The sequence below is a fragment of the Alexandromys fortis genome, unplaced genomic scaffold, assembly GCF_014885135.2.
Source record: "Alexandromys fortis isolate MF-2015 unplaced genomic scaffold, M_Fortis_MF-2015_v1.1 scaffold_78, whole genome shotgun sequence".
Classification (NCBI taxonomy): domain Eukaryota; kingdom Metazoa; phylum Chordata; class Mammalia; order Rodentia; family Cricetidae; genus Alexandromys; species Alexandromys fortis.
Window position 1 is genome coordinate 5,897,447 of NW_026067977.1, and position 25,826 is coordinate 5,923,272.

The window sequence follows — 25,826 nt, forward strand, 5'->3', positions numbered from 1 at the left end:
CGGTAATTCCTAGAGCAGAGAGTGGGCAGCTTCGGCATAGCCGGTCCCCTCGGTCACAGCTAGGGCGAAGGAGGGCTGCTTGGCCACGCGAGGGCAGCAGCGGCCCTGGCTGACCCCACCCTGGGAGCCGCTCAACTTTCCCGACTCGGGTCCGCCCCCCACGGTAGGAGGGTTGGAAGTAAAAAGGCCGAGGCCGAGTCCTCCGGGGTCCCACCGCCCAATAATTCAGACGTCTCCCCGGCACGGTCCCTCCAGCTCCAGCCCCACGCCCGATGCTCGGTCAGCAGCGGGGGTGACCTGCGGCGGCCCAGGGCGGGGAGCAGAGGCGGGCCGAGCCAAGGGCCGCCCCCGTCGACCCCCCCCCACTGGCCCGCCCCGGAGCGGTGTTGGAGAGTGGGGCGGGGTTCGGGTCAGTCTCAGCCTCCGGCACCGGCCGCGCAGCTGGAGGCGGCGGAGCGGAAGGTACCCGGGCCCGAGCTGGGGGGTGGCGAAGCGTCGTGGGAACTCGGCTCCGAGGAAAGCACTTTCCCGGTTTTCTGATCACTCGGGGAACGGCCCGGGAGGGGGCTCCGGGCTGGCCATGGAGCAGGGCAGGCGCTCTAGCCTCCTGGGTAGAGCGTTCTCGAACCACAGCCTCTTTCCTTTCTGAGCCTCCCTAGCCGGGCAGGGATCCACTTGATCTCTGTGAGCGACCCTACCCAGACGTTCTAGTTCCAGGCGGGGCGTAAGGAACAGGGCCTTGAGCCGACTAGGGGAGTTCTGGCCTGGGAAGGGGAATGGCGGGAATAGGGGCGGGGTGTTACTATTGGGGGCTGCCACTGCCTGGCGGGTCTGGACGCCGCCCTAGATGGTTTTTGGAGCTAGTCTGAACTAAGAGGTTGAGACGACAAGGAAAGATTCCACTCCCGTGTTGTGTCTGTGCGTCTGAGAATGAGGAAAAAACCAGAACACCAAAATCCCAGACTCTGCCTCCTATCCTGTTGGGAGGTTTGGGAGTGTTAGGGGATTGGGCTGAAAGCTGGGATCCATTTCTTCCTTCACTTCTGGCTTTAAAGTAAAGGAAGAGGTATCGCCTGAAGAGTGATTCCTTGCCTAGATCTCAATAGAGCAGAGTACAAAGGCCTGTTGGATCACCTGGGAAACCAAGAGAACAAGAAGAGCTAGTGTTTTGACCCGGGGAAGGCCCCACAAGTTCTAGACGCCTCTTCAGGCCCTGCCTGAGGTTTCCTGGTCTCTTAGGGTCAGTGGGGCAGTTCCTCTGGGACCGCGGCTCACAGGAGTGTGTTAGTTAGCCTTGCCGGTTTGGCCTTGGGCCTCCGGTCCTGCCTTGGCCTGGGTCTCCAACTCTTCTGGGCCAAGAAGAGGCTGGATGCAAACATTTATGAGCTGGGGGCTCTTAAAGTTCGTGCCATGAAGTTCTGGCCTCTGCCTCCTACCGTGTGGTGCCAACCATGTTGCCGTGGGACAGCGAGTGGCGCATGCATGCGGAAGTGACTAGCGTGTAGTAGCCATCACCCGCCGTCAACACTGCCCACCCTAGGCTGGGGCTGTCTCATCCAGCCTGTAAACAGCTGGACTTGGCTGAATTAAATGGGAGTGGGTTGGGGAGTTGGAAGAAGTCCTGTGGGTTACCTGGATATACTTCTCAGACCTCGCCTTTAAAGGAGGTAGCAGTCGCAGTGAATGTCTTCTCTGTCTTTTGGGGGTATCAAGGAGAACAATTCCTTGTGGTGGGGGATGCTAAGTGGGGCTGTGCGTACTCAAGTCCTATAAATTCCCTGTGACTCATGTCCTCTTCCTCACATCCCAGTTGTGTGTGTGTGTGTCTAGGAGGTAGGAGGAGGAACCACCCAGAAGCCTGATACTGAAAAGAATCAGCCCGGGGCTAGAGTATTCTGCTTCCGAAAAGGCAGGCACAGGCCAGGGTCTGAGCTGGTGGTGTGTAAAGGAGCCCAGCTGAGCCAGACAGGATATGGGATTGAAAGGAAAAGCCAAGTTTGGGGCTGGGATCGGGTTACTGTCCCCTACTTAACTGCTCCCTGCCTGGTCCAAGCTTAGGCTGATCCTCATTAGTCTTTTCTTTTGGGCTCCTCCCAGCCCGGGCTCTAGCTCCCTCCCTCTCACCAACAGCCTGGACTCCCATCTCTAGCCCCAAGCTGGCTGGCACTCTCCTTCCCCGTCTGTCTGTATAGGCCTGGGGACCTCAGTAGCCTGGTCAGCCCCCTTCAGCTGAGAAGAAAGAGAAGCTGTGAAGGTGTGAACTGCTTGTTCGTGTGTGCTGGGGTGCGGGACACATGCAGACAGAGAAGTCACAGGGAGGTGTCTGCGGGCCTAAGGGTCAGCTGGACTCCAGGAGGAAGGGGCTGTTCCAGAGAGTGGGTGGAGGTGATTCCCAAGTGGATTAGCTCCATCACAGCAGTGCTGTGGTAGATGTGTGGCTCCTCACAGTGTGGTCATTGTCCCCTGTCAGGGGCTGAGTGACCCAATGTTGCTGCCAGGCCCAGGGAGTGGGGGGGGGGAAGCCTGCCTGACCGTGAGCTGCCAGGACTGAGCCTTCTTTGTGTGACTTGAGACTTTGGGGAAGGGGTGGGGTGGGCCAGGAAGCCAGCCGGCTGCTCCTACTGTCCCGGGGCTGTTCCCACTGTACCCCCCGGCTCACTTTCTCTGTTTCTGTTCTCACTTTGTGGGGTGCTGTGTAGGCCAGACAGACTGGATCACTTGCCTTGCCTTGAGAGCCAGTCCTGCACCCACCATATGTGTCAGACTCAAAATAATGTGTCCAAACCTCACTGAACCTCAGTTTCCTACTTTTGTCAAAGTAGGATGGCCTGGAGTCAAATGGCTCAGCGGGCAGAGGGGCTTGCCAAGCAAGCATGATCACCCGAGTTCGAGCCCAGGAACCCACTGGGAGGGAGAAGGAGGAAACTGGCTCTGGGTTGTCCTTTGACTTCCACATCCACCAACTAGGCAATTGGAGACCTGAAGGTTCTTCTCAAAATACCCAACAAAACGTGTGTGTCCAGGAGATAGGACCGCCTAGAGGCTCTACCTGTGTTCCTTGCTCGGCCCTACCACCTGTGGCTGATGTCTTTGTGACCAGGCATGCATGCCTTCTATGGAGGGACAGTCTATTCTAGCTTGCATTTTAGTGGTTATTAATGAGTCAAAATCCTGGCCAAAAAAAAAAAAAGCTGATAGGCAAGCCAGATAAATCTAGGTCTCTTGGGAGCATTTGCACGTGAACAAGATTTAAGCCAGTATTCCTGGCTCCCAAGTGTCACCTTCCTTCTCCTGATCAGTTCTAACCCACCCAGGAAGACCTGTCCTGACCAGCATTTCAAGGTCTTTTGCCTGCAGGATTGGTTCTTGGCAAGAACAGGCCTTGGCAAGCCCCCTACTCTTCCTTTGCTGGATGCTGTGGTTTTCATGGAAGCTTGGGGGCCCTAGAGCAGTGCTAGTGGCCTTACTGGGTTCTCTTTTTCCTCCCAAATCCCCTGCCTCTTGACTGCCAGTTTAAACCATGGCTGCAATACGGAAGAAACTGGTGATTGTGGGCGACGGGGCCTGTGGGAAGACCTGCCTTCTCATTGTCTTCAGCAAGGATCAGTTCCCCGAGGTCTATGTCCCTACAGTCTTCGAGAACTACATTGCAGACATTGAAGTGGATGGCAAGCAGGTGAAGGCCGAGACTTTCCTGCCTGGGAACCCTGCCCCCATACCTATAGGGCCCTAGTGTGTCCTTTCTTAGCACCCGCCTACGTCTTTGCTTCATTTTCCTACTGGAAGTTAGGAAGTGAAACTGGAGCCCTAGAAAACCTGGATGTACTATCTGGTTTGACCACATACTGGCTCTGGAATCTGAGCCAAGCCCCTTTGCCTCTGGGCTCCACCTAACTCCACTGCAAAATGTGAATGAGGGCAAGAACTACCCCCAAAGGGTTGTCGTTAAGAATTACATGGTGCTTACAATGGCAGCTCATACTACACAAAGATCAAGCCCGCCTTAGATTGTTGGTTTTGTGACTGGTCAGCACGGCTCAGCACATACTGAGTGCTGCAAAGATGATCCCTAAGTTTATGGGACCAGTGACTTCAGAGGACCTTGGGGTGTTAGGTTTGGGATCCCCGGGCTAGCTACTCAGTAGTCCTATGTGTCAGGTGGAGCTGGCGCTGTGGGACACGGCAGGGCAAGAAGACTACGATCGCCTCCGGCCTCTGTCCTACCCGGACACTGACGTCATCCTCATGTGTTTCTCCATTGACAGTCCTGATAGCCTGGGTAAGGCTTCGGAGGAGGGATGGAGAGCCTTTGGTGTCTGCCATCTTCAGAGGCTGTGGGGAGGGAGTGTAGGGCCCTGCAGGTCTCCTTTGCAATGGAGACAGTAGCCCTTGGGGTGGGGGTGAGGGCATCCACCACAAGGGGCTTGGGGGTGTACAAGGGTACCGTGTGTTCAGTAGTCCTGGTGACAGCTGTGGAAGGCTGGGCTTCTGCCGCACTGTGCCCACAACTACATCTTTTGGGGTATCTGCAGAAAACATTCCCGAGAAGTGGACCCCAGAGGTGAAGCACTTTTGCCCCAATGTGCCCATCATCCTGGTGGGGAATAAGAAGGATCTGAGGCAAGATGAGCACACCAGAAGGGAGCTGGCCAAGATGAAACAGGTGGGTGAGGCAGCGGCGTGGCCCGGTGAGGAAGGGTCCTGGGGGCGGGGGCAAAAACTGGTATGGAAAACAGCCAAGAGCCAGCCTTAGCAGGAACTGTGATGTTCACCTCCTGCCGTCCCAGGCCTGCGTGCTGGAGAAGTCACCTGTCCAAGGCTTTTTTTTTTTTTTTTCTTTTTTTAACTTATTCCAGCTTAAGGTCTGGTCTCTTTGGAGTTGGGGCTAAGATGAAGAGCCATCCTCACCCTCAGGGGGCAGCTGTGTCAAATGAGGGTTTGGAGGCTGTGCCACTGCAGTGCCCCGGGAGGGAGGGCATTATGAATGGGGTGTGCACTCAGAGACTTGCTGAGGGACTCTAGCCAGAGCACTGCTTTATTCAGAGCAAGGTAAGGAAGGTAGGCTCTCCTGGGAGGATAATTAAGGTTTTAATTGGGGACAGATGTCCAGTCTGTATGTCAGTAAAAAACATTCTGGTAGCTATGGAGGATGGACTCAAAGAGTGGTTTTCTCAACCTTTGGGGGTTGTGTGTCAGTCACATCATGACTCATAAAAGAAACAAAATTAGTTATGAAGTAGCAACAAAATAACTTTATGGTTGGGGGGGTCACCACAACAGGAGGAGCTATATGAAAGTCGAGAACCAGTGGACTAGAGGAAAATAAGAACGGAGGTCAGTTGGGCGGTGGGCGCTTGCTCAGAGTTGAAATGGGCACTGTAGGAATCAGGCTGGGTGGGAAGAGAGAATAGACAGAATTCTGAAATGGGAAACTTGGGTCTTATGGCCCCAGCTTGGAAGCTGCCTATGGTAGCTGGGTGTTCTGCAGGGCGTATAGAAGATATTATTTGCCTCTTCTTGTGACCCCACATCTTGTCTTTGCAGGAGCCTGTTCGATCCGAGGAAGGCCGGGACATGGCAAACAGGATCAGTGCCTTTGGCTACCTTGAGTGATCAGCCAAGACTAAGGAAGGGGTGCGGGAGGTATTTGAGATGGCCACTCGGGCTGGCCTACAGGTCCGCAAGAATAAGCGCCGGAGAGGCTGTCCCATTCTCTGAGTTTCCCAAGATCTCTCCAGTTTTCCCTTCCTCCCCCTCACGGGGTTCAAAATGCCCTTATCCCATTCCACCCTTGTAGGGCTCCTTGCTGCCAGTTTCTTTTTTGGTTCTTTCCTGCCCAGGACTGCATGAGTTTTCCCAGCCCCACCTGGGGGCTGGTAGGCCCTTTCCTCCCTGCCACTGGGAACCAGGCTAGTGCCCTGCCCTTCCTGAGCAGAGCCCCTCCGCCTGCCTGCCGCGTTGGTCCAGGGGTTGGGCTCGTAGTCCCTTCCCTCTATCACACACCAGCACTTTATATTTCTGGCTCACAGGAGGAGTCTGGGGTGGCATTTCTGCTTTGGGTAGTAGCCTCACCTCTGACTTGACTCAGTGGGAGGGCAGGACATGAATAAAGGTCAAAGGTTGCACCACGTGCGGCAGCTTCCTGTCTTTACTGGCCTACCTTGGCTGTGAGCCTGGAGTCCCATCTTTTTCTCGAGTTGCTGGCTAGGCTGGGCCCCTGTCTGCCGAGGCGGGGCTGGGGGCGGAGGCAGCAGGGGACAGGGTGGAGTCTAAAGGATGAGGTCATGTTTGGCTGACTGCCTGGGTGGGTGAGGGGAGTGGTCCGTACCATTGGCTAAACATAGAAGCCTGTGGGTGGCTTCCCTGTCCACTGGGTTTCCTGTCTTCCACGTAGTTGTAAAGGGGTGTGGCTCTGGACAGATACCCTCCTGGAGGGTCAGCTGGGGGGCACAGGAAGCAAGCAAGGCGTAAGCAAGAGGCTTTTGCATAGAACGGCATTTTGTTTTTCTTGAAGCGGCTCAGCGATAGACTGCTTGCCTAGCATATTCGCGGCTGTGGGTTCAATCCCCAGTACTGCGAAGGAGATGGAAAAAAGAAAAAGCTTTTCTTCCTCCCCCTTCCTCCAAATTTTAGCAGCTTGGGTTAATTTTCCCTAGCAGAGGAAGGGGTGGAAGGGTTGGGGATGTAAACGTCCCAGCCTTCCTGTCTCTCGCGGGGACAGGTGAACTGGGTTCTGAGGAATAGGCAGCAATAAGGCTTGGCTGGTCTGAGAAGGCGGCAGCTGTGTCTTCAGAGCTCATTTCTCCACTCTGGCTCCACTTGGAAGGACAGGCCTCCTTCACCCTCCCGCTCCTGAGGGAGATTTTGGTGGCGGTGGGGCCCTAGGAAGAGGAGACATACTTGGTTTTCTTTGCTGCTTCTTTCCACAGCAGCGCCTTCCCCGGCCCCTCGGACCACCACAGCCCATCCATACCTGAGGTAGAGGGGCTGAGTTTACTCAGACCTTGGAGTAAGTCCTGTCCCTGCTGCAGGTCCAGTTTAGCAGGAAAGGGGCATCCAGTATACCCCCCGTTTTCTTTACAGAACTCCAGGAATCTGTGGGGTACAGGGATATTGGCATGGGCAGCTGTGCAGAACAGAGGCAGAAGGCAGAGTGGCTCAACTTCACTTAATAATTCAGGGTGGGCATCATGAACACCAAGAGATCTGAGACACACCTGTCCTAGGCTGGGACTTGTCATCATCAAGAGCAATTATGGGATGGAAATGCTTACGTTTTCCAGTCCGGGTCATGGCCTAGGAGGAGGGGGTTGCCTACTACGATGAGCAAAGCCTTGGCCCGGGTCACAGCCACGTTGAACCTCTGGAAGGAAGAAGTGGTGATGTCATGGAAGGGACAGGCCCTGAGGACACGTTAATGCCACCCACAAGCCTGCAAACCTTGGGGTTCTTAAGGAAACCGAGGTTAAAGTCCAGATCCAGCTGCACAAAGCTCTGGCTGCTCCGGACGGTGGAGATGAGGATGACGCTTCGTTCTTGCCCTTGGAATTCTTCCACGGAGCCCACCTAGAGGGCAGAGGCAGGCCTTAAGACCTAAGAGGAGCCATGGCGACAAACCCACTCTAGGGGGCAAAGCTGCCAGGAAGGTACAGAAAGGCCACTGGTTACTTGTAGATCATCTGAGGGCCCAGGAAGAGGCCAGGTCTGCCTGCTGTGGAGGCCTGAAGGGCAGAGCCAGTTACAGGGTGGGGCCTGGAAAGGATTCAAATCCAATCAAGTGGCAGGCACCGCAAAAAAAGCCCCAAGCAGAGGTCTCTTCTCCGGAGACACAGTCACTAATTTGGTCGGAATTTCTAAGGGAGAGGCCTGTACACCATAAAGCAATGGTTTTTCAACCCTGGCTCCACACGTCAGGATCACCTGTGGAGCTACAAAACAAAACAAAAAGCCAGGTGGTGATGGTGCTTATAATCCCAGCACTCGGGAGGCAGAGACAGGAGGATCTCTTGAGTTTGAGGTCAACCTGGTCTGCAGAGCAAGTTCCAGGACAGCCAGGGGTACCTACACCAAGAAGCCCTGTCTTGAAAGCCAACAATAAAGAGCAAATAACAAACAAAACAATAGCAAAAACCCACTCTGGTTTTTCCTCCAGACAGCTAATTGGCTGGGTGGGACCCAGGCAGTGGCATTATTAAAAGTTCTCCATGTGATTTTTATCTGAATCAGTGTTGAGCTGCCCCTTCAGACCAAAAGTTAAGAGACAGAGGGAGCGGGGCGACATCACATGACAGGCAGGGCTGGTCTAGAGAGTTTGGACTTCATCCTTAGGGCAGAGGCCACACACCTGACTGATAAGAAAAGACGTGGTGCTTGCTCTCAGAACTACCTGGGGAAACCCCAGTTTCATTCCGAGGAAACAGGGTGGGACGGGACACAACACAGACTAACGTCAGAGGCACATGGAAGGCTGGGAGAGAACACGTATGTCACCTTTAACTCCTTGATGTCATCCAGTCCTCGAAGCTCCCGGTCAAGTTTGGTGATGCAGTAACGGATTTTTTCTACCTGGAGGGAGGGGAGAGCTGCCTTTCTCTCATGCCCCCACCCTCACAGAGAGGGAGGCAGAGGCCGGCATCTGGCTAGGGTGCAGCCGGCAAAGAAAGTCCTAGTCTTGGACTGAGGGCCTAACCTGCTTCCGGTATGGGGAGATGACGCCCACGCTCCGGGGGCTCAGGCGGGCTTTCCCCTTCTTGGAGGAAGGGGCCAGCAGCTGTTTCAGGTATGACGTCACTGTGGCGGCCTCTTCGGGGTTGAAGAAGGATGGGCTATTGCCCTCTCGCTCATCTTTGCCCATTACACCGTGGAAGATGATGGGAAAGCCCTGGACATGACGAAGCGAGAGGAAACCCCTCAGGCTGATCTCCCTCCTCCCCAGCTAGGGACTCAAGGGTTCCAGGCTAGAGTAACAAACAAAGGGAGGGTTCGGTGCCTTCCGGAGGAGGGCGGCAGAGGTCCAGGGTCGGAGCCCCGCCCTGTTAGGCCTCACCTGCCGAGGCAGCCCCTCCCAGCGGCAGAACCTTTCTCGATCCAACACGTCCGCACAGGCCTGCAGCTCCCCATCGTAGTACAGCTGGTTAGGGATGTCCAGGATGGTGGGGTGAGACCTAGGAGGCAGGAGGAGAAAGAACAAGATCCAGGCCCCTTGGGGGAGCCCTGCTCCACCTGCTCCCCACCCCAGTCTCTGGTCCTCCAGCCATGCTCAGGACACATTCATCGGCGTCGGCTGTAAGGACAGAAAGCGGAGCCAGGCAGGGCTCTCACTGACCAGTCAAATTCCTTTTAAAAATCCAAGAATTTAGCTCCCATTCTCAGGTTTTAGTTTGCCAAACGAGGGCAGTCCAAAATCAAATGATCAACACTATTAGGTTAAAGCCCCCAAATGAAAGCATGGTCACAAAAGCGTTTACGGATGTCTACAGTCATCACTGTGTGGTTCTACAGTTATCACTGTGTGGTGCGGGTCACGCCATGCCATGCATGTGGAGGTCAGAGGACCTTGAGGAGTCAGTTCGCTCCTTCCACCCGTAAGTAGGATCACGGATTCAGGAAATTCCACTTGGGTTGCTAGGTATGTGTACAGCAAGTACTTTTACCCCACTGAGCCATCTCAACCCTGCCATTTTGAGACTATATCTGACTACAGCCAAGACTAGCCTTAAACTATGAATCCTCTGTCTCACCCAAGCTCCAAATGCTGGGATTAAGGCGTTTACGAAGGCCCAGCTTATATTTACTCAACCCTGTTTTTTGTTGTTGTTTTTTTTTTTTTTTTTTGGAAGACAGAGTTTCTCTGTGGTTTTGGAGCCTGTCCTGGAACTAGCTCTGTAGACCAGGCTGGTCTTGAACTCACAGAGATCCGCCTGCCTCTGCCGATTTTTATTCTTTTTAATTATGTGTATTTGTATGTGGTAGTGTGTGGGGCATGGAGGCCAAAGGTGCCAGATCCCCCTGGAGTTACAGTAAGAGGTGGCTATGAGCCACTTGACATGGGTGCTGAACACAGGTCCTCTGCAACACTTTTAACTGCTGAAGCATTTGTCCAGTCCCAGATTTATGAAGCTCTTATTCACAGTCTAGAACTCACCTAAGCACTGGCGTTACATAAAGAAGTACATAAAATTGTGAGGGTGGTGTGCACCTAAAATCCTAACTACTCAGGAAGTTGAGGCAGGATTGCTCAAGCCAAGGGTTAAGATCAGCCTAGGCAACACGGCAGACCTCGTCTCCAAGGGAGAGGAGAGTTAGGGATGTACATTAGTGGTAAAACTCTTGAAAGCCATGTGCAAGGTCCTGGGCTCAAGTCCCAGTACCCAACAAAAAAGAAAAACCACAAGTATATAGGCCTGTGTTGAATATGCAATTCAACTAACAATGGTTTTATGGAAAAACTTATGCTCCCTGCCTTTCTTTTTTCTTGTTGGGTTGCCTAGAAACTTAGACCCATCCAGACATATTCTGGTCTGGCGACCTTCGGTATGCAGATAAACCATTGGTCCAAGAAGCAGCGGCCTGCTCAGTCACAAGGCAGGTAGCTGTACGAGGGCTGCCAAAGAGAGCCCCTCTTTCACCTGACAAGCAGCAGAGGCGCGGGCAGCGATACCTGTAGTTGCGGAGCAGTTTGGTGATGAACTGGGGGTCATAGCCATTGGGGCCCTTCTTGTACAAGGAGTTGTAGGTGAGCAGGCGCTCTAGCAGAGAGTAGCCAAGTCCGTGCTTCTGTGCCAGTGGCGAACGGAGCACAGGCCCCAGCTGCCGAGGGTCTCCTGCCAGCACCAGCTGCCCTCCTGGATTGCCCGTTTCCTTGACATCCATCAGTCCTGAGAGGCCCGGGAGAAAGGTTAAATGGTGGGACTCACCCAGCTGGTGTGGGGTGGTGTACCTACTGCCCATGCTGAGCCCCCTCACCTGCTATGGCCACCAGACTCTCAGGCTCCATGCAGTGGCCAGCCTCATCGATGAAGATGTGTGTGAAGTGATCGATGGGAAACTGGGCTGACACCAACCTGGGAGTGTCAGGCCAAGCAGGGGTCATTCCCAGGCACCCAGCTACCAATCCTGAACTCTGGCCCTTCATTTCACCCCGCCCTCAGGAACCCTTCCTCTTTCCCTAGCCCTATATACCCTTTTACTTTTTACTAACAAGTGAGAAACAGATCCTGTCCATCCCTTACCTGCTGGCCGTGATGAGGGTGGTGATTAAGACCCGGTATTGCTGAAGATGCTTCTTGGCGGGATATACATACTCTCCTTTCTTAGCATCCCAGTTACAGCAGGTCTATGGGGTATGGAAGGACGGGACATCAGCTTGGCTCTTTCCTTTCTCACTCTCACCCTGGCTCTGGACCTCCAGCACTTATTACCTGCCTCCCTCCCTATGCGAAAAAGGAAACTTAAGTCCCCAGAGGAGTCCTGACCAACCAGGAGCCATACAGCAAGTCTTAGGTGCTCTGAGAACCTCCCAGGCATCCACTGTCCCTTGGCCCTCTACTTCCTATATACCTTAATGTCCTCAGGAACCATTCGGATGTCCCTGCTGGGGGCCAGGAGACGGTAGATAGAGCTGGGCAGGTGGACCCGGAGGCGCTGACAGAGGAGGTCAGCCCCTGAGTTGGATGGCGTACAGGCCAGGATGTGGGCTTGGGGCAGGAGCTTCACTACCTGAGATGAAGAAAAGGGTAGTATGGGCAGAAGCTTCCTAGGCCACAGGCCTCGGGCTGCATCTGCCTCCCAGATGCCTGCTTGTCTAGATGACACTTTGGTATTGGAGATTGGTAAATTCACATCTGTGTGTTTACAAGTCAACAGTCAACAGTCACAATGACCCGAAGTCCCTACCTCCTCTTTGGGTGACTGTGCAGGTGTGGGAATATTCAGGTGACTGGAGGGAATCAAAACTGCAGACAAATGTTGTGTGTGTGTGTGGGAATGCATAATTCAGTATAGGCCTTGGATTCTGCTTCAGCCTCACCTGCTTGATGGCCTCCACTAACGTGACAGTCTTGCCGGTACCTGGAGGCCCAAAGATGATGTAGGGGGCAGGCCGGGTGGTGCCCCTCACAATGTGCTTCATGGCCTGAAGCTGCTCCGGGTTCGACTCCAGACTCCGGTCATACAGCCTGGCACAGGGGTCCAGGAATATGAACTTGAAGCCATCCGGTGTCTCAGAGGCTTCTGGGCCCCCACTCCCGATATCCATACCCCAAGGAGCCCCCAGAACCCCTGCCCACAGTCTCACTTGAATTTCACATCTGAGGGCAGCAGCGAGACCCCACGGGAAGCCACGGGAAAAAGCATGGGCCACAGCAGCCATCGCTCTGTCAACTCCAAGGCCCGGTGCTGGACCCGAAGGGGCTGCCGGTTGAAGGTAAAGTTCACCTTGAAGGTCAGCCCATCCACAAATCGGCTCAGGAGGCTTTGGGCAGAGAATTAAGTGGGAGAATTCTCGTTAGGTGGAGTGGGCAGTAAAAATCTAGGGCCCTGTCCAACTCCTACCATTCTACTCCCAAGAGGTCCTTACAAAGCTCTCTGGGAGGTGAAGTCACACAGCCTGGGGTCTCCCTGCCCTGTGTTCAGGGTCCTAGTCATCTCTGGAGGCAAGACCTCCTAACTCCAGGCCTTAGAGGTCTGAAGGTTGCTTTTGGTTATTTGGTCCTCCCAACACTCACCTTGTGGAAAAGCTCAGCTTGACACGGTCCAGTTCTACCTTGTGTACAAAACCCTTGTAGGTGACAGGGTCTTCCTGGTGGGTCTCAGAGGATAAGAGGGCAAAGAGGTGGTCACCCCGTAGCACAGAGGGACGGCTCTCGGTCACACCAGGAACCTATAGGATATGAACATAAGCAAGCTTTTCTCTTTTCTTTTCCTCTCTCTCTCTCTCTCTCTCTCTCTCTCTCTCTCTCTCTCTCTCTTTCTCTCTTTCGTTTTTGAGATGGTTTCTCTGTGTATAGCACTGGCTGTCCTGAAACTCTCTGTAGATAGACCAGGCTAGCCTCGAACTCACAGCAATCTGCCTGTCTACATTTCTATCCCATGGATGACCACGGGAGGGTCTTAGCCCCAGGTTCTGGCTTCATAGCTGCCACTCACTCAGCTTTCTTCTCCTACAAGACAAAGCAAGAAGCAGGTGGAAGAGAAAGGACCACAGGCTGCTAGAGGTGCCTAGCCTGGGAATCCCAAAAACTCCAGGGTAAATTTTAAAATGTGGTGGCCAATATCCCCAGTCCGGCTAGCTGCCTTCTTGGCCAGCCCAGCTCCAGCTTTGCCTTTAGAACCGTGGTGCAAACTCGCTTCCTGTAACAACCTTTCCCTGATCATCTTATGTCTCTCCTTTCTCTCTTGTACATCAATCCATTCTCATGGGCATGTCTGAGTTTGTGTGTATACACTTAAAATGTGAGGGCTGATGAGATGGCTCAGCGGGTAAAGGTGCCTGCAGCTAAGCCTGACAATCTGAATTCAATCCCTGGCACCTACATGGTGGAAAGAGAAAATAGACTCCTGCCAATTGTCCTCTGACCTCCACGTGGATGCTATTCATGTTGCATAAACACAAAATAACATATATTATATATACATATATAATACACACACACATATATAATTTTAAAAACCAAAATATGTTGAAAGAGCTCTCAGAATCATCCATAAAGCTGAGAAAACAAAGGACTCACCAATATCACATAGCTGGCGGCAAAACTTCTATTAAAATCCCACCACCCATGTGAACTAGCTGTGTTGGGCCAAGCCTATAATCCCAGCACTGGGTCAGCAGACACAGGAGGATTAGAAATTCAAGATCACCCTTAGCTACACAGTAAGTCTGAAGCTAGCCTGGGCTGCGTGGGAGCCTGCCTAAAATAAAGTGGAAACAAAATCACGGTCCTGTTTTGGCACATTTTGGGAGACAGGCAGCTCACCTTGCTTTGTCCATACACCCTCAGAAACAGGAACTATTCATCCTTTTTGTATGTTTGCTGTCAGGGATCATGGCCTGTTAACCTCCCCACAAGGTTAGATCTGAGCCCTAACCTCCAGTGTGAGCAGCCTGGGATTCTGGTCCGCAGGGTCCCAGGTCATGGGTACCGACTCCAGGTCATAGTGCCGGATGTCATGCTCCATCTGCAGCTCCTCCAGGTGTAGCAGCAGCCGGAACTTCACCTCATAGTTCCTGGATTTCAGGGTTGTTTCCAACTGGGCCCTGGTAGGGATGGTTGAGTCGGGGCAGGAACAGGGTGGGTCGGCCCCTGTCCTGGTGCTCTACCCTTCCGGTTCACTCATGCCCCACACTGAACATGCTGTGGGCACCAAGCACTGCTCAGCTGAACCAGCGCAATGAGCACAGACAGGGAGAAGCCAGTAGAGAGAGAAGACGACAAGGGAGCACGTGGCGCAAAGTGCCGGGGCTTACTTGATCTCAGCAACCTCCTTTGGAGACGTGAAGATACTCGGTCCCTGAAGAAGGGTAGGGAGCAGTTGCCTGAGGCGGAGGGGTGGGTAGTAGGTCCCCAGGGCCAAACTTAGCTCCAGTTCATAGCCCCTGGCACTGTGGGAGGGCAGAAAACTCATCACAAACAGAGAAAACCCTCACCTTCAAAGACTGGAAAAGTCCCCGTGGAGCATGCAGGAAACACTCCTCTGTATCCTTCCACTCTTTTGGAATGCATGCTGCTGAATCGTGCACACAGAAGACATTTCTACAGTGACTCCTGTGGTGTGATTCAGTGCTCCCTAGCTCATGCAGCTGCTTGGTCCAAGGTTAGACCATTCTCATTTTTGTAAAACCTAATATCCGAACTATTCAAAAACACGTATTCTGTGAGCTGGGTGTGGTGGTACAGGCCTATGATCCCAGCACTTTGCACTGGAAATGAGTATAACTGGTTTATGAATTAAAGGCTAGCCTGGGCTATAAGGCCCTGCTCTTCCAAAAATAAACAACAAATACAAACATATACGCTCTTTTGAAGAAACAACAACAAAGCAATATGTTTTAAATAATAACCAAGTAACATTCCTTTCACTCAGGAACAGTCAATCTTATTTTTTTCATTTTTTGAGATAGGGGTTTCTCTGTGTAACAGCCCTAGCTGTCCTGGAACTCCCTTCGTAGACCAGGCTGGCCTTGAACTCACAGAGATCCATCTACCTGCCTCTGCCTCCAAAATTCTAGGATTAAAGGCATGCCTGGTGGAACAGTCCATCTTAATACTGATTTTCCTGATGCAAAAGGGATCTGAGACCCAGGGGAGAGAGTTAACTGCAGTTCAGAAATGGGGCTGTCTCCTAGGTCAGGGGTCTCCCCAAGTGCCCACATTGTCATTGTCCAGTTACCGGTCAGGTCTCTCTCCTTCCTCTATCCGGTTGGTCAACACAGGGTTTCTAGTGAGCCGAGGGGTGCGCTTGAAGGGGGTTGTGGGCTTCAGCTGTGCGGCCAGGGGGCTGTGGGCGACGGCAGCCAAGAAACGAGCAACGTAGAAAGTTTCTGCTCCTTCTGCCCCTGACTCCCCAGGTCCCAGCAGCTCCCAGAGGACGGTGGCTGGGAAGTAGCCCACTATGCTGGTCTTACAGTAGACATGCAGCTCATAGCTTTCACCTGCAAGAAGGTGAGCTGAGTGAGGCAGAGACCCTAGCCACGGCGCCCCCATCCCAAGGCAGGAGCCCACTGGACGGAGAAGCTCAGACCACCCAAGGGCTACTTTACCTTACAAGGCCACTCACCTGGGCCCAGCGGGCAGGGCAGGTCCTGTTCACCATGGTAGAAGGCAAACTGGGGTGTCCAGCAGAGTGGAAAGAGATGAGTGAGGGTAACAGGCTTGGTCCCTCCGTTTCGGAGCCTTAGGGTCAGCACCTCCTTGCGGTTCAAATCCAGGCGGATAAGGAGCTGCCCATCTCGGATTTCATGGGGCCCCTGGACTTCCACGTCCACCCCATGCTTCCCATGAAGATACTCATCCCTGGGGAGAGTGGGGAGTCAAGGGGCTATGGGGTGTGAGGATCCTGGACTGGTAACTGCCCAGGGGAAGGTTTTGGGCTTGCTTGGGAACCCACCTCCTCCCAGGATTAATTCCCTGCCTCTCTTCCTTTGGGGGTGGGTAGCGGTGGGAGGTGGAACTTACCATAGCTCAAGGAAAGCCACTGGTTTTTTAAGCCAGACATCCTTTGCTCTTGCCCTCCCCGGCCCACTCACCGGGCATGCACTCACACACCTATCATGAAAGATCCTGGCCAACAGTGATCTGTGTTGCTTGCTGATATTCGAGCCTGGTTTTATTCGCCTCTTTTCTGGTTGCTGCACATCAGCCCAGCGGTCTAGTTTGAAGAACCTGACCCGAGTCTTGGTGACGAAGGCCAGATTTGCAATCTTCATTCCATACAGCATGGAGGAGAAGCCAGGGGCAGGGGTCCCATAGCTGCCAGAAGCAGAGGACACTGGGAAGTGAGGGAAGGCAGGGTGGCTGTGGAGAGAGGGTGCTGGGGAAGGCCCAAGGGCTGGCTGTTTATTCTCTGCAGGGACATACCAACCCTGCTCAAGGCAGGACAGGGCTCAGAGGCAGAGATTCCGGCTAGGGATGGTAGGAATTTTCAACAACTTAAAAGCAAGGCATTGGGGCTTTCGAACACAAAAGAACTGCCTTAAACAGCACTGTGGAGAAAGTCCAATGTTGGGCTGTTGGCTGGGAAGACAGAGAGAGAAAAACAGATTTTTTTTTTTAAAAGGGGGGACTATTTGGGAACATTAAAAAAAAAAAGAGTGGAGGGAAGAGCTAAGGTTAAGGGGAAGTTGAAAAAGATGGTTCATAGGAGTGGACAGGTCCCAGGCTGTAGGGAGGGCTGAGAAAGGGGTCATAGAGAGCAGAGATGTCCAGAGTGTGGGCAAGGTGGCGGATCGGACAGCAGTTTCCACCGGAAGTCAAAGGGTGCAGGTGGAACCCAAGCAGGAAGGGAAAGGATCCTTCTCCCGAGATCAAATAGCCTGGCTTTGTGCCTAGAGAGGTGAAGACAGGAAAGTGGTCAGCAGGGCGGCCTCGGGCTCAGTGCCCGGTGTTGAGTGCAGTCTACTCCACATACACTCTCATGGAGGCATGGTAGGTGCCAGGCACTGCACCTGAGGCTGGTTCCGAGCTGCCAGACTTAGATCCAGCCTTGAGGACCACTCAGGGAGAACCCATGCATGCCAGTGTGGTGTGAGGGGACAAAGTCGCTGAGACTGTCCAGAGCAGCTCAGGGGGCCAAGCCAGGCCTCTAAGGACTGTCTGGGGCAGGGGCGGGTATCTGAGTGGGCTTTCCTCAAGGGAGAGGAAGCACTAGGCCAGCAACCTGATTGATGGGTATGGGTGACGGGGCTGTGCATTCCAGCTGCTTCAGCTGGGCTACCTCACCCCACAAGCACCTTGCTTTCCTCCTCTTTTGAACTACTGAGGTCTATGGAGCTCAGAGGTTAAGAATGCTACCTAGCATTTGTGAGGCCTGAGGTTCAACGTCTAGCACCAAAAAACAAAAACGACCCCCCCCCTCCAAATATCCCAAAAACAAAAAAATAAGGTGGGGAATGAAGTCCTGCCTTAAAAGGTCACCATGGGGCTAACTTGAGATACTGGCATTGTAGGGAACCATTAGCCCAGTGCTTGGCACGAAGCAGACCTCAGTAAGGGAGCGTGATGGTTAGTGTCACATACAGCTGGTTTGTAGTACAGTGAAAGATTCAAAGAAAGGGATGACGGGAGGTGGCAGAGACGGGCAGATCCAGATAGTTTTACATGACAGGCCAGGAGTCTGGACTTGACCCTGACTTTCAGCAGTCTTTCACTTCCCTTTTCTGGTACCCAGGAGCCTGAGGATGCTCCCAAACACATGACATATTTGATGAACATAGTCAAGATCTGGAGGAGTGATTATCACAGATAATCCGTTGGTGTTATTACAGCATATCCTAGCAACTGTCTGGTGATTTTTAGGAACCCATGGCTAGGGATAAATCAGAGTGGTTGCTTAAAAGAGCACACAGTAAGGTCCTTTGTGGCTCTGAACATCTCCCCATGTTCCACACCTGCAACTCTGCCTCTCTCCTTCATCCCAAGAAAGGAGAGCAGTATGATTCAGACAACATTGAAGAGGCTATGATCTCTTTTTTAAAAGGATGGTTAAGTCATTTGAAAGCATAGTGAGAAACGCCTGGTCGACATTAGCTGCTAGCGTTAGTATTTGTATTAGTAGGACGAGGTCTAATCCCAGCAGGGGTAGGAGTAGTAACAAGACTTACTTTCGGCCCTCGTCAGAGGCTACCCTGTAGTTACAGAACCACTGCAGTTGGTGGGTTTTAAGCAGGGGAGTGGCAAGATCATATTTGCATTTCAGATCACTCTGGCATCAGGATTGGAGGATGGATATGCTGGCGGCAAGACGGTAGGCAGGGAGACCAGTTAGAAGAGGGCCACTGCAGTTGTTTGGTTAAAAGATACCGAAGGCCTGAATGAGGCAGTGGGAGAAACAGAGCAGGGGTCAGGTCTGATCACATTTAGAATGCAAATGAGCAGAATCCGGAGACTGACAGGAAGGAGAACAGAGAGTGGCAAGGGAAGCATCCGGAATACCCAAAGGACTTTGGTTCTGGGACTGTACCAGAGGAAGGAGAAGACAAGTAGCTAGAAGGACCATCACGTTGGCATTGGCCATGATGGGTTTGAGATGTCTGAGGTCCAGAGGCAGCCCTGGCTACGTGAGGCAGGAGCTGGGAGCTCGAACCAAGGTCAAGGCCAGAATCTAGTAATATTAGGGAGTCCCCTGTGGTAGTTAACGGAAGACTCGGAAGACTCGTGCTTGGGACCTCCCTAGGGAGGTGTAGTCTGAGAATAGTCAAGGCCAACACAGGCCAGGGAGGAAGAGAAAACAGAGGAAAGAGAGAGAGAGAGAGAGAGAGAGAGAGAGAGAGAGAGAGAGAAGAGAAGAGAAGAGAAGAGAAGAGAAGAGAAGAGAAGAGAAGAGAAGAGAAGAGAAGAGAAGAGAAGAGAACATGGTAGGACCAGGCAAGCTGACTCACACCCAGCACTTGGGAGGCAGAGGCTGAAGACTACCCCGAATCCAATGTTAACCTAGTCTACATAATAGGGTGCAGACTCTCCAGGGCTACACAGTAAGACACTGTCTCTAAAACAAACTGAGCTGAGCATGGTGGCACACACCTTTAATCCCAGCACTCGGGAGGCAGAGGCAGGTGGATCTCTGGGAGTTTGAAGCCAGCCTGGGCTACCAAGTGAGTTCCATGCCAGCTAAAGCTACACGTTAAGACTCTGTCTCAAAAACAAACAACAAACAAAAAACACCAAAGAAACAGAAGACTGGTGATAAAACGGGTAAAGGAGTTTGCCACCCATTCTGACAACCTGAATTCACCCCTGAGAGCTACATATATATGGTGGAAGGGAAAAGCTGACTCCCATAATTGTCCTCTGACCTATACGCAAGCACACACTAAATAAATATAATTTTAAAAGGAACAAAATTGGGATGTGGATATGGAGGAGTCTACAGTGGAAATAATGATAGAAAATGACAGATGGGCAGTGGTGGTGCACGCTTTTAAGCCCAGCAATCAGGAGGTAGAGGCAGGGGGATCTCTGAGTTGGAGGTCAGCCTGGTCTACAGAGGGAGTTTCAGGACAACCAGGACACAGGGAAACCCTGTCTTAAACAAACAAACAAACAAACAAACAAACAAAAAACCAACAAGGGAAAAAAAAGAAAAGGACAGAAGCTAATAGTCCCATGTAGGTAAACTTACCTAGGTTTAAGTACGCATGCATAAGGAGAAATGAGAAAGGAATTCAATCAGAGAGTTAAGCATGGAAGCCAGACAGCACTGCGCATGCAGTGTAGAAAGGCCTTTATTCCAAACCCGTGCTGAAGGGGGTGCACACCAACCTGTTACTTGATGAGCACCCCTCTTGACTCTACATACACAAACACAGTTCTGGGACAATGTTTTACGGTGCCATCTTTCTCCTCTGAACAGCTGCGGAAAGTACGACACCTTTAATTTAAACGGGGAAGTCAATTCTCTGAGGACAGAGGCAGGCTCCCCACATCTTTGGGTGGTATAATAATCGTAGGCATGGACAAACCTGTCCTTTAAACAATTCCAGAGAGACACACTCTCGGAAGTAGGATTTCTGGGCGGGCCAAAGAGAAAGAACGAACTTTCACAACTTTAGTAGGGAGGTAATTCTCTTTTGGCGCTAGAAGCTGGTCTCCAGCTCATGCTTCCCCCCACCCCCCTCAGCCTTTGAAATGCTGGATTTATAGGCTTCTGTCACCACACCCAGCGCAACTGGTCATTTCTGCAAAATTGCCTCCCAGACCAGCATTACACATTTATGTTCTCATTAGTAAGAGCTTCAGAATGTCCGCTTTCCAGTCCCCAACAGCAGAAAGTTTCAACTGTTTAATCTTTTTTTTTTTTTTTAAGTTTTTCAAGATAGGGTTTCTCTGTGTAATAGACCTAGCTGGAAAGATCCTCAGACTAGGCTGGCCTTAAACTCACAGAGACCCGCCTTCCTCGGTCTCCTGAGTGCTGGATCAAAGGTCTGTGCCATGTGCCCCGGCCACCCAGCTAATTGTTGACATTTTTTACATTCTTTTTTAAAATTGAGACAAGGTCTCTTGTAGCTCAGGCTGGCCTAAACTCCCGATCCTCCTGCCTCCACCAGGCACAAGACACTTCTTGCCTAGCTAGCTTTTGCCACCGTCTGTTAAATATTTTTTAAAGTACCTTATTTAAGTCCTTACCTTCTTGGTCAGTCACACAGCTGACAGGGTCTCACTATGTAGCTCTGACTTGCCTCCAGCTTGCATAGACTCTCCTGCCGCTACCTCCCAAGAGACGAGATTACATCTTCCATGAACCTTGCATAACACGTCTTTTGTGTTGCCTCTGAAAGTGGCCTCGGCCTATCAGTCGTCATTTTATCTAGGCTCTGTTAACTGCTTCTGACCTTGCCATCTCTCCTCCCAAGCCTGGTCTATCACGTACGTAGGCAGGGGCACCAAACATAGACCCAGGCACATGCCCACTAACAACTCCACAGTGCACAAACCCACTTCCCCCTTTGGTACGCCACACTGATCATAGTTACAATGACATACAGCAGCAACAGCAGCAGCTCTACCCGCAGAACACTTTGCTGAGTGCTTACTGGGTGGTGTGCTAAGTACCCAAATGCATGACTTCGTCTGTTTCTCACAACTCTTTCCAACACAGAAGCCATTATTGCCGGGCGATGGTGGCGCACGCCTTTAACCCCAGCACTCGGGAGGCAGAGGCAGGCGGATCTCTGTGAGTTCGAGACCAGCCTGGTCTACAGAGCTAGTTCCAGGACAGGCTCCAAAGCCACAGAGAAACCCTGTCTCGAAAAACCAAAAAAAAAAAAAAAAAAAAAACCAACACAGAAGCCATTATTACAGGGAAAAGGTGCCAGCCAAAGAAACCCACCCTGGCCTTTAAACCAGAGCTAGTGAAAGAAACACTTTTAGCCCTGAACCGAGAACCTAAGAAATATGCCCTGACCCTGAAACCAGACTTCTCCTTCCTCAATAAATCTCTCTCCCTCTCTTGATAGGGTTTCTCTGTGTAGCCCTTGCTGTTCTTGAACTTGCTCTGTAGACCAGACTGGCCTCGACCTCAGAGATCCAGCTGCCTCAGCCTCCCAAGTGCTGGGATTAAAGGCTTGTGACACCATCACCAGGCATAAATACAACTCTTTCTCAAGAGTCTTGGGTGAAGATCTTCATTTGCTGGCACAGAATAAAAGAACCTTGCTGAGATGTTCCCTTGGGGAACCGAGCAAGGCAGAGCAGAAAAAGTAACAACTTTTGGCAGGAGACTGCTACACTTCTGCAAGGGCTTTCCCTTTAGCAGAGGGTAGCAGAAGGAACTTCTTGGGCCTCAGGAGATAGCTGTGCTGGGATGTTGCCTTAGGGGCTCTCTCCAGGGCACCTTGGAGTCAGGAATCACCTGACTTCCCTGCAAATCAGGATACCTCTTGCTCCAGGGCTCTGTCCCACAGCGACTCTAGGTCGCCAGGAACAAGTCAGGACGTCTCTCCCTCCAGGGCTGAGCTGTGGTCCTCCAGCAGCTCCAGCCTCCAGAGCTATCCTATTGTGGCTCTAGGTATAGCCCAGCTTCCCGATAGGCCAGGACATCTTTGCAGCTCCAAGGCTGTAACACTTACACCACCCGTGCTGACGCTAGTCACTTACCCACAGGCACTTTAGCCACTCCCACTTTAGCCACTCCCAGCCACTCCTCAGCAGGCTTTCAGGCTGAGGTCCTTAGTATTGGCCTCTATTGTTTGTTACTCAAATGGTGGCCCATCAAAAACAAGCAAAACAACAAACAGCAACAACAATAAAACCAAATCCAAATCTAGTGTCAGATTCGGAAGTGATCTTAAAGTGAAGTGGAGTCTTACAAACTCAGGGTGCAGTTCTCATTAGTGGGTCAAAATCAGGTTTGGATTTATTTTGGGGGGATTTTTGAGACAAATCCTAGCCATGTAGCCAAGGCTAGCCTTAAACCTGTGGTGTGCTCTCTCTGCCTCTACTTCTCTACCACTGCAATTACAGACATGAGCCATCATGCCTGCCATCCCAGTACTTAGGAAGTTGAGGCAGGAGGATTGCAGCCAGTTTGAACCCAACCTAATTAAACATAGTCTCTCTCTCTCTCTCTCTCTCTCTCTCACACACACACACACACACACACACACACACACACACACGCGCGCGCGCGCACACACACACACACACACAGTCAACAAGTCAACAATAGGACAGAATGTACAGCTATTGCTGTTGCAGGCAGACAGTTTACAAAGGCTATGTAAACTACTAGGCTACCAAGAATAGTGCAGTCTTCACTGAGGGATGATGGGGAAAGACACCAAAACACCCTCAATGCAAAAAGCCAAGAATATTTCTAAAATCTTGACTACATCAGTCTATTTTATCTTATTGGTTTGCTTTTGATTTTTTAAATTTCTTTATTATTATTTTTAAGATTTATTTATTATGTAGGCAGCATTCCTTCCATGTATGACAACATATGCCAGAAGAGGGCGCCAGATCTCATTATAGATGGCTGTGAGCCACCATGTGGTTGCTGGGAATTGAACTCAGTACCTCTGGAAGAGCAGTCAGTGCTCTTAACCACTGAGCCACCTCTCCAGCCCTGCTTTTGATTTTTTTAAAAAAGATTTTTATTTTATATGAATAAGTGTTTTGCTATATGTACATCTGCACACTGCCTGTGGTGTGTTTGGTACCTGCAGAGCCAGAAGGTGTCATAATGTCCTGGAACTGAAGTGACAGATAGTTGTGAGCTGTCACATGGGCTCTGGGAATTGAAATCTGGCTTTCTGTGAAAGCATGAAGTGCTCTTAAACCCTGAGCCATCGCTCCAGCTCCTATTTTTGATTAACATTTTATTTATTTTTTGAGAACTTCAAACATATAGTATGTTTTGATCATATTCACCTTCCATCCCACCTCCAACTACCTGAATGTTTTATCCTCAACAGAAGTCCTCAACTAGGGGTGGGGCCTCATGAACACCTTCCCTGCCCATGCTGAAATTCTGTGGTGACCACAGCACCGCTGTGAGTTCAAGGTCTCATCATGTCCCGGCGACAGCTCTTCACACAGCAGCCCCCCTTTCTGCTCTCACACTTTCCTCACCCTTCTTCTAAGATGCTCCCTGAACGTTGGGTAGGAGGTGCTTTTGGTTTTGGGGGGTTTTGTTGTTATTGTTGTTTTCTGAGACAGGGTTTCTCTGTATAACCACCCTAGCAGTCCTGGAACTAGCTCTGTAGACCAAGCTGGCCTAGATCTCACAGAGATCCACCTGCCTCTGTCTCCCGAGTGCTGGGATTAAAGGTGTGTGCCACCACCACCCAGCAATTTTGATTTTTCTGAGACGTTGTATTATATAGCCCAGGATGACTTCAAACTTGCTATACGCCAAGGGCGCTCTTAAGCTCCTGATCGTTCTGCCCCCTACCCATCAAATGCTGGCATTACAGGCATGTGCTGCTAGGCTCTAGGTCTTTTATTTTGAAGGCTTTCATCTATATTATCTATAATCCCAGGAGCGCTGAGGCAGTTGAGTCAGGAGGAATGTCCAAGGCTGAGACAAAACAATCGTCCCAAAGTTGAGGTCAAACACAGTGAGATTTTGGCCAGCCTAGCAGGATCCTGCTTCACTGCCCTCTCCCACCAAAAAAGAGGGTTGATAACAAAACAGCTGGAGTAAGTAGCTCAATTGGAGAGCACTTACCTGCCCTAGGCAAGGTCCTGGGTTTCATCCCCAAGTACCAAGAAAAAAAAAAAAAGTAAGACTAACAAAGCAAAACTAACTCCTTCCATTACCTCCTGTGGGCTCCCAGCTCCTGCCTCTTGTTCACTCAATATAAAGTCACCTCCCTGGGAAGCAGCTATTCCTCCTAGTGGGAGGTCCCCAGAACTCCTGGGAAGGCTGACTTGCTATGTTCATGAGAGCCCATTCTCTTGGTCAACTGGAATCCAACTGGACTCTGCAAGCATTTTCTGGGCGTCTACTACATACAAACGCTATGTTGAGGACTGAGAGCTGAGACACACAGAAGTAAAGGCAGGGGACTTGTAAGCGTGCTGGGGAAGGCAGCGTGGAGCTCTCATGAGAAGCAGTGCAATCTGGTTGTGAACAGACTCTGGGCAGTGTGGAAAGAGTACTCTGTGAGACTCCAGAGGAAGAAGCCATTAATCTCGGTCTGCTTTTAAAGAACACGTAGCAGGGCTGATGAGATGGCTGAAGGGGGAGCGGTGCTTTGCCATCAAATCTGATGACCCGAGTTCAATCCACACACACGTACTCACTGCATAGGAGGGGCTGGGGATGGAATTCAATTGGTAGTGGAGTGTTTGCCTAGCTCACGCAAAGCCCTGCTAGGTAGACTCCCCAGTACAGGAGAAGGGGAAGCAGCTCAAAGCCATCAAGGTCAGCTTGGGGTACAGAAGACCCTATTAAAAAGGGGTGGGGGATACACAGAAAGCTTAGCCTCTATCCACGTAGAACTCTCCACCAGCGGGGAGAGAGGGGCATTCGATAAAACCCACCGCGACATCTGCTTTCTCGAGTGACTTGGGGAACATACTACGCACCACGAGCGTCTCTAAAATATCCAAGTCAAACATTCCTGTTTTGTTGAGTAGGTCTCATGACAGGATATAAACCCACATTCTGGGGCTTTCTTCCTCCTCTGCCGCACTAAAACTTTATCTTTCCTTCAAGGCCAAGGTCAGTCTCCCAGTTTTATTTGGGTAAAACACAAGTGCATACAGTAAAAATTATCTTAGGGCTACAGATGCCATTCAGTGGTGGAGGGTTTGCTTGCCTAGCAAATGCAAGGCCCTGGGTTCAATCTCCAGCACTGCAAAATAAATTGGAAAAAAAAATAGGAGCAAACCCCAGCTATGGTGGGGGCGTGCCTATAGTTCTAGCACACAAGAGGTGAAGAAAGGAGAAATCAGAAAGTCAAGGTCAGCCTTGGCTACACAGTAATTTAGAGTCTAGCCTGGGGTACATGAAATTCTGTCTCAAAAGCCAAACAGGGGATTGGAGAGATGGCTCAGTGACTAGAGTTAGAGTCTCAAGCACCCGTGGTGAACAACTCATAACTGGATATATATATATAGACACACACACACACACACACACACACACACACACATATATATATA

General features: G+C 51.5%; 2 protein-coding genes across 7 annotated transcripts in view; one reads left to right on the forward strand and one right to left on the reverse strand.

The window, feature by feature from the left end:
- Positions 1-183: 183 nt before the first annotated feature.
- Positions 184-6,130, forward strand: Rhoc (ras homolog family member C). The gene is made up of 5 exons (XM_050157510.1): positions 184-462; positions 3,513-3,676; positions 4,159-4,279; positions 4,533-4,663; positions 5,545-6,130. Exons 2-5 carry the CDS (start codon positions 3,521-3,523, stop codon positions 5,611-5,613), a joined length of 477 nt encoding a protein of 158 aa, XP_050013467.1. The 5' UTR covers positions 184-462; positions 3,513-3,520; the 3' UTR covers positions 5,614-6,130.
- Mov10 (Mov10 RNA helicase) overlaps positions 5,230-25,826 on the reverse strand; it is a 23,091-nt gene continuing 2,494 nt past the window's right edge. For 5 of the 6 annotated variants that reach the window (XM_050157507.1, XM_050157506.1, XM_050157504.1 and 2 more), the window contains 19 exons: positions 16,266-16,469; positions 15,778-16,013; positions 15,391-15,652; positions 14,468-14,602; positions 14,089-14,257; positions 12,726-12,880; positions 12,296-12,472; positions 12,029-12,176; positions 11,560-11,718; positions 11,232-11,335; positions 10,966-11,063; positions 10,661-10,877; positions 9,047-9,164; positions 8,690-8,881; positions 8,491-8,565; positions 7,441-7,566; positions 7,275-7,363; positions 6,974-7,095; positions 5,230-6,881 (listed from right to left, as the gene is read on the reverse strand). In XM_050157507.1, coding sequence (XP_050013464.1) covers positions 6,790-6,881; positions 6,974-7,095; positions 7,275-7,363; positions 7,441-7,566; positions 8,491-8,565; positions 8,690-8,881; positions 9,047-9,164; positions 10,661-10,877; positions 10,966-11,063; positions 11,232-11,335; positions 11,560-11,718; positions 12,029-12,176; positions 12,296-12,472; positions 12,726-12,880; positions 14,089-14,257; positions 14,468-14,602; positions 15,391-15,652; positions 15,778-16,013; positions 16,266-16,469 — 2,878 coding nt within the window. In that variant the 3' untranslated portion in view covers positions 5,230-6,789. Of the gene's footprint in view, positions 6,882-6,973; positions 7,096-7,274; positions 7,364-7,440; positions 7,567-8,490; positions 8,566-8,689; positions 8,882-9,046; positions 9,165-10,660; positions 10,878-10,965; positions 11,064-11,231; positions 11,336-11,559; positions 11,719-12,028; positions 12,177-12,295; positions 12,473-12,725; positions 12,881-14,088; positions 14,258-14,467; positions 14,603-15,390; positions 15,653-15,777; positions 16,014-16,265; positions 16,470-18,319; positions 18,526-25,826 lie in introns of all 6 variants that reach the window. The other variant, XM_050157509.1, reaches the window with a different exon arrangement.

Coding starts and splice junctions, on each gene's coding strand:
- Rhoc (XM_050157510.1), top strand. CDS start 3,521: ATGGCTGCAATACGGAAGAAACTGGTGATTGTGGGCGACGGGGCCTGT. Junction 4,280..4,532: donor TGACAGTCCTGATAGCCTGG/GTAAGGCTTCGG, acceptor GGGTATCTGCAG/AAAACATTCCCGAGAAGTGG. Junction 4,664..5,544: donor AGCTGGCCAAGATGAAACAG/GTGGGTGAGGCA, acceptor TTGTCTTTGCAG/GAGCCTGTTCGATCCGAGGA.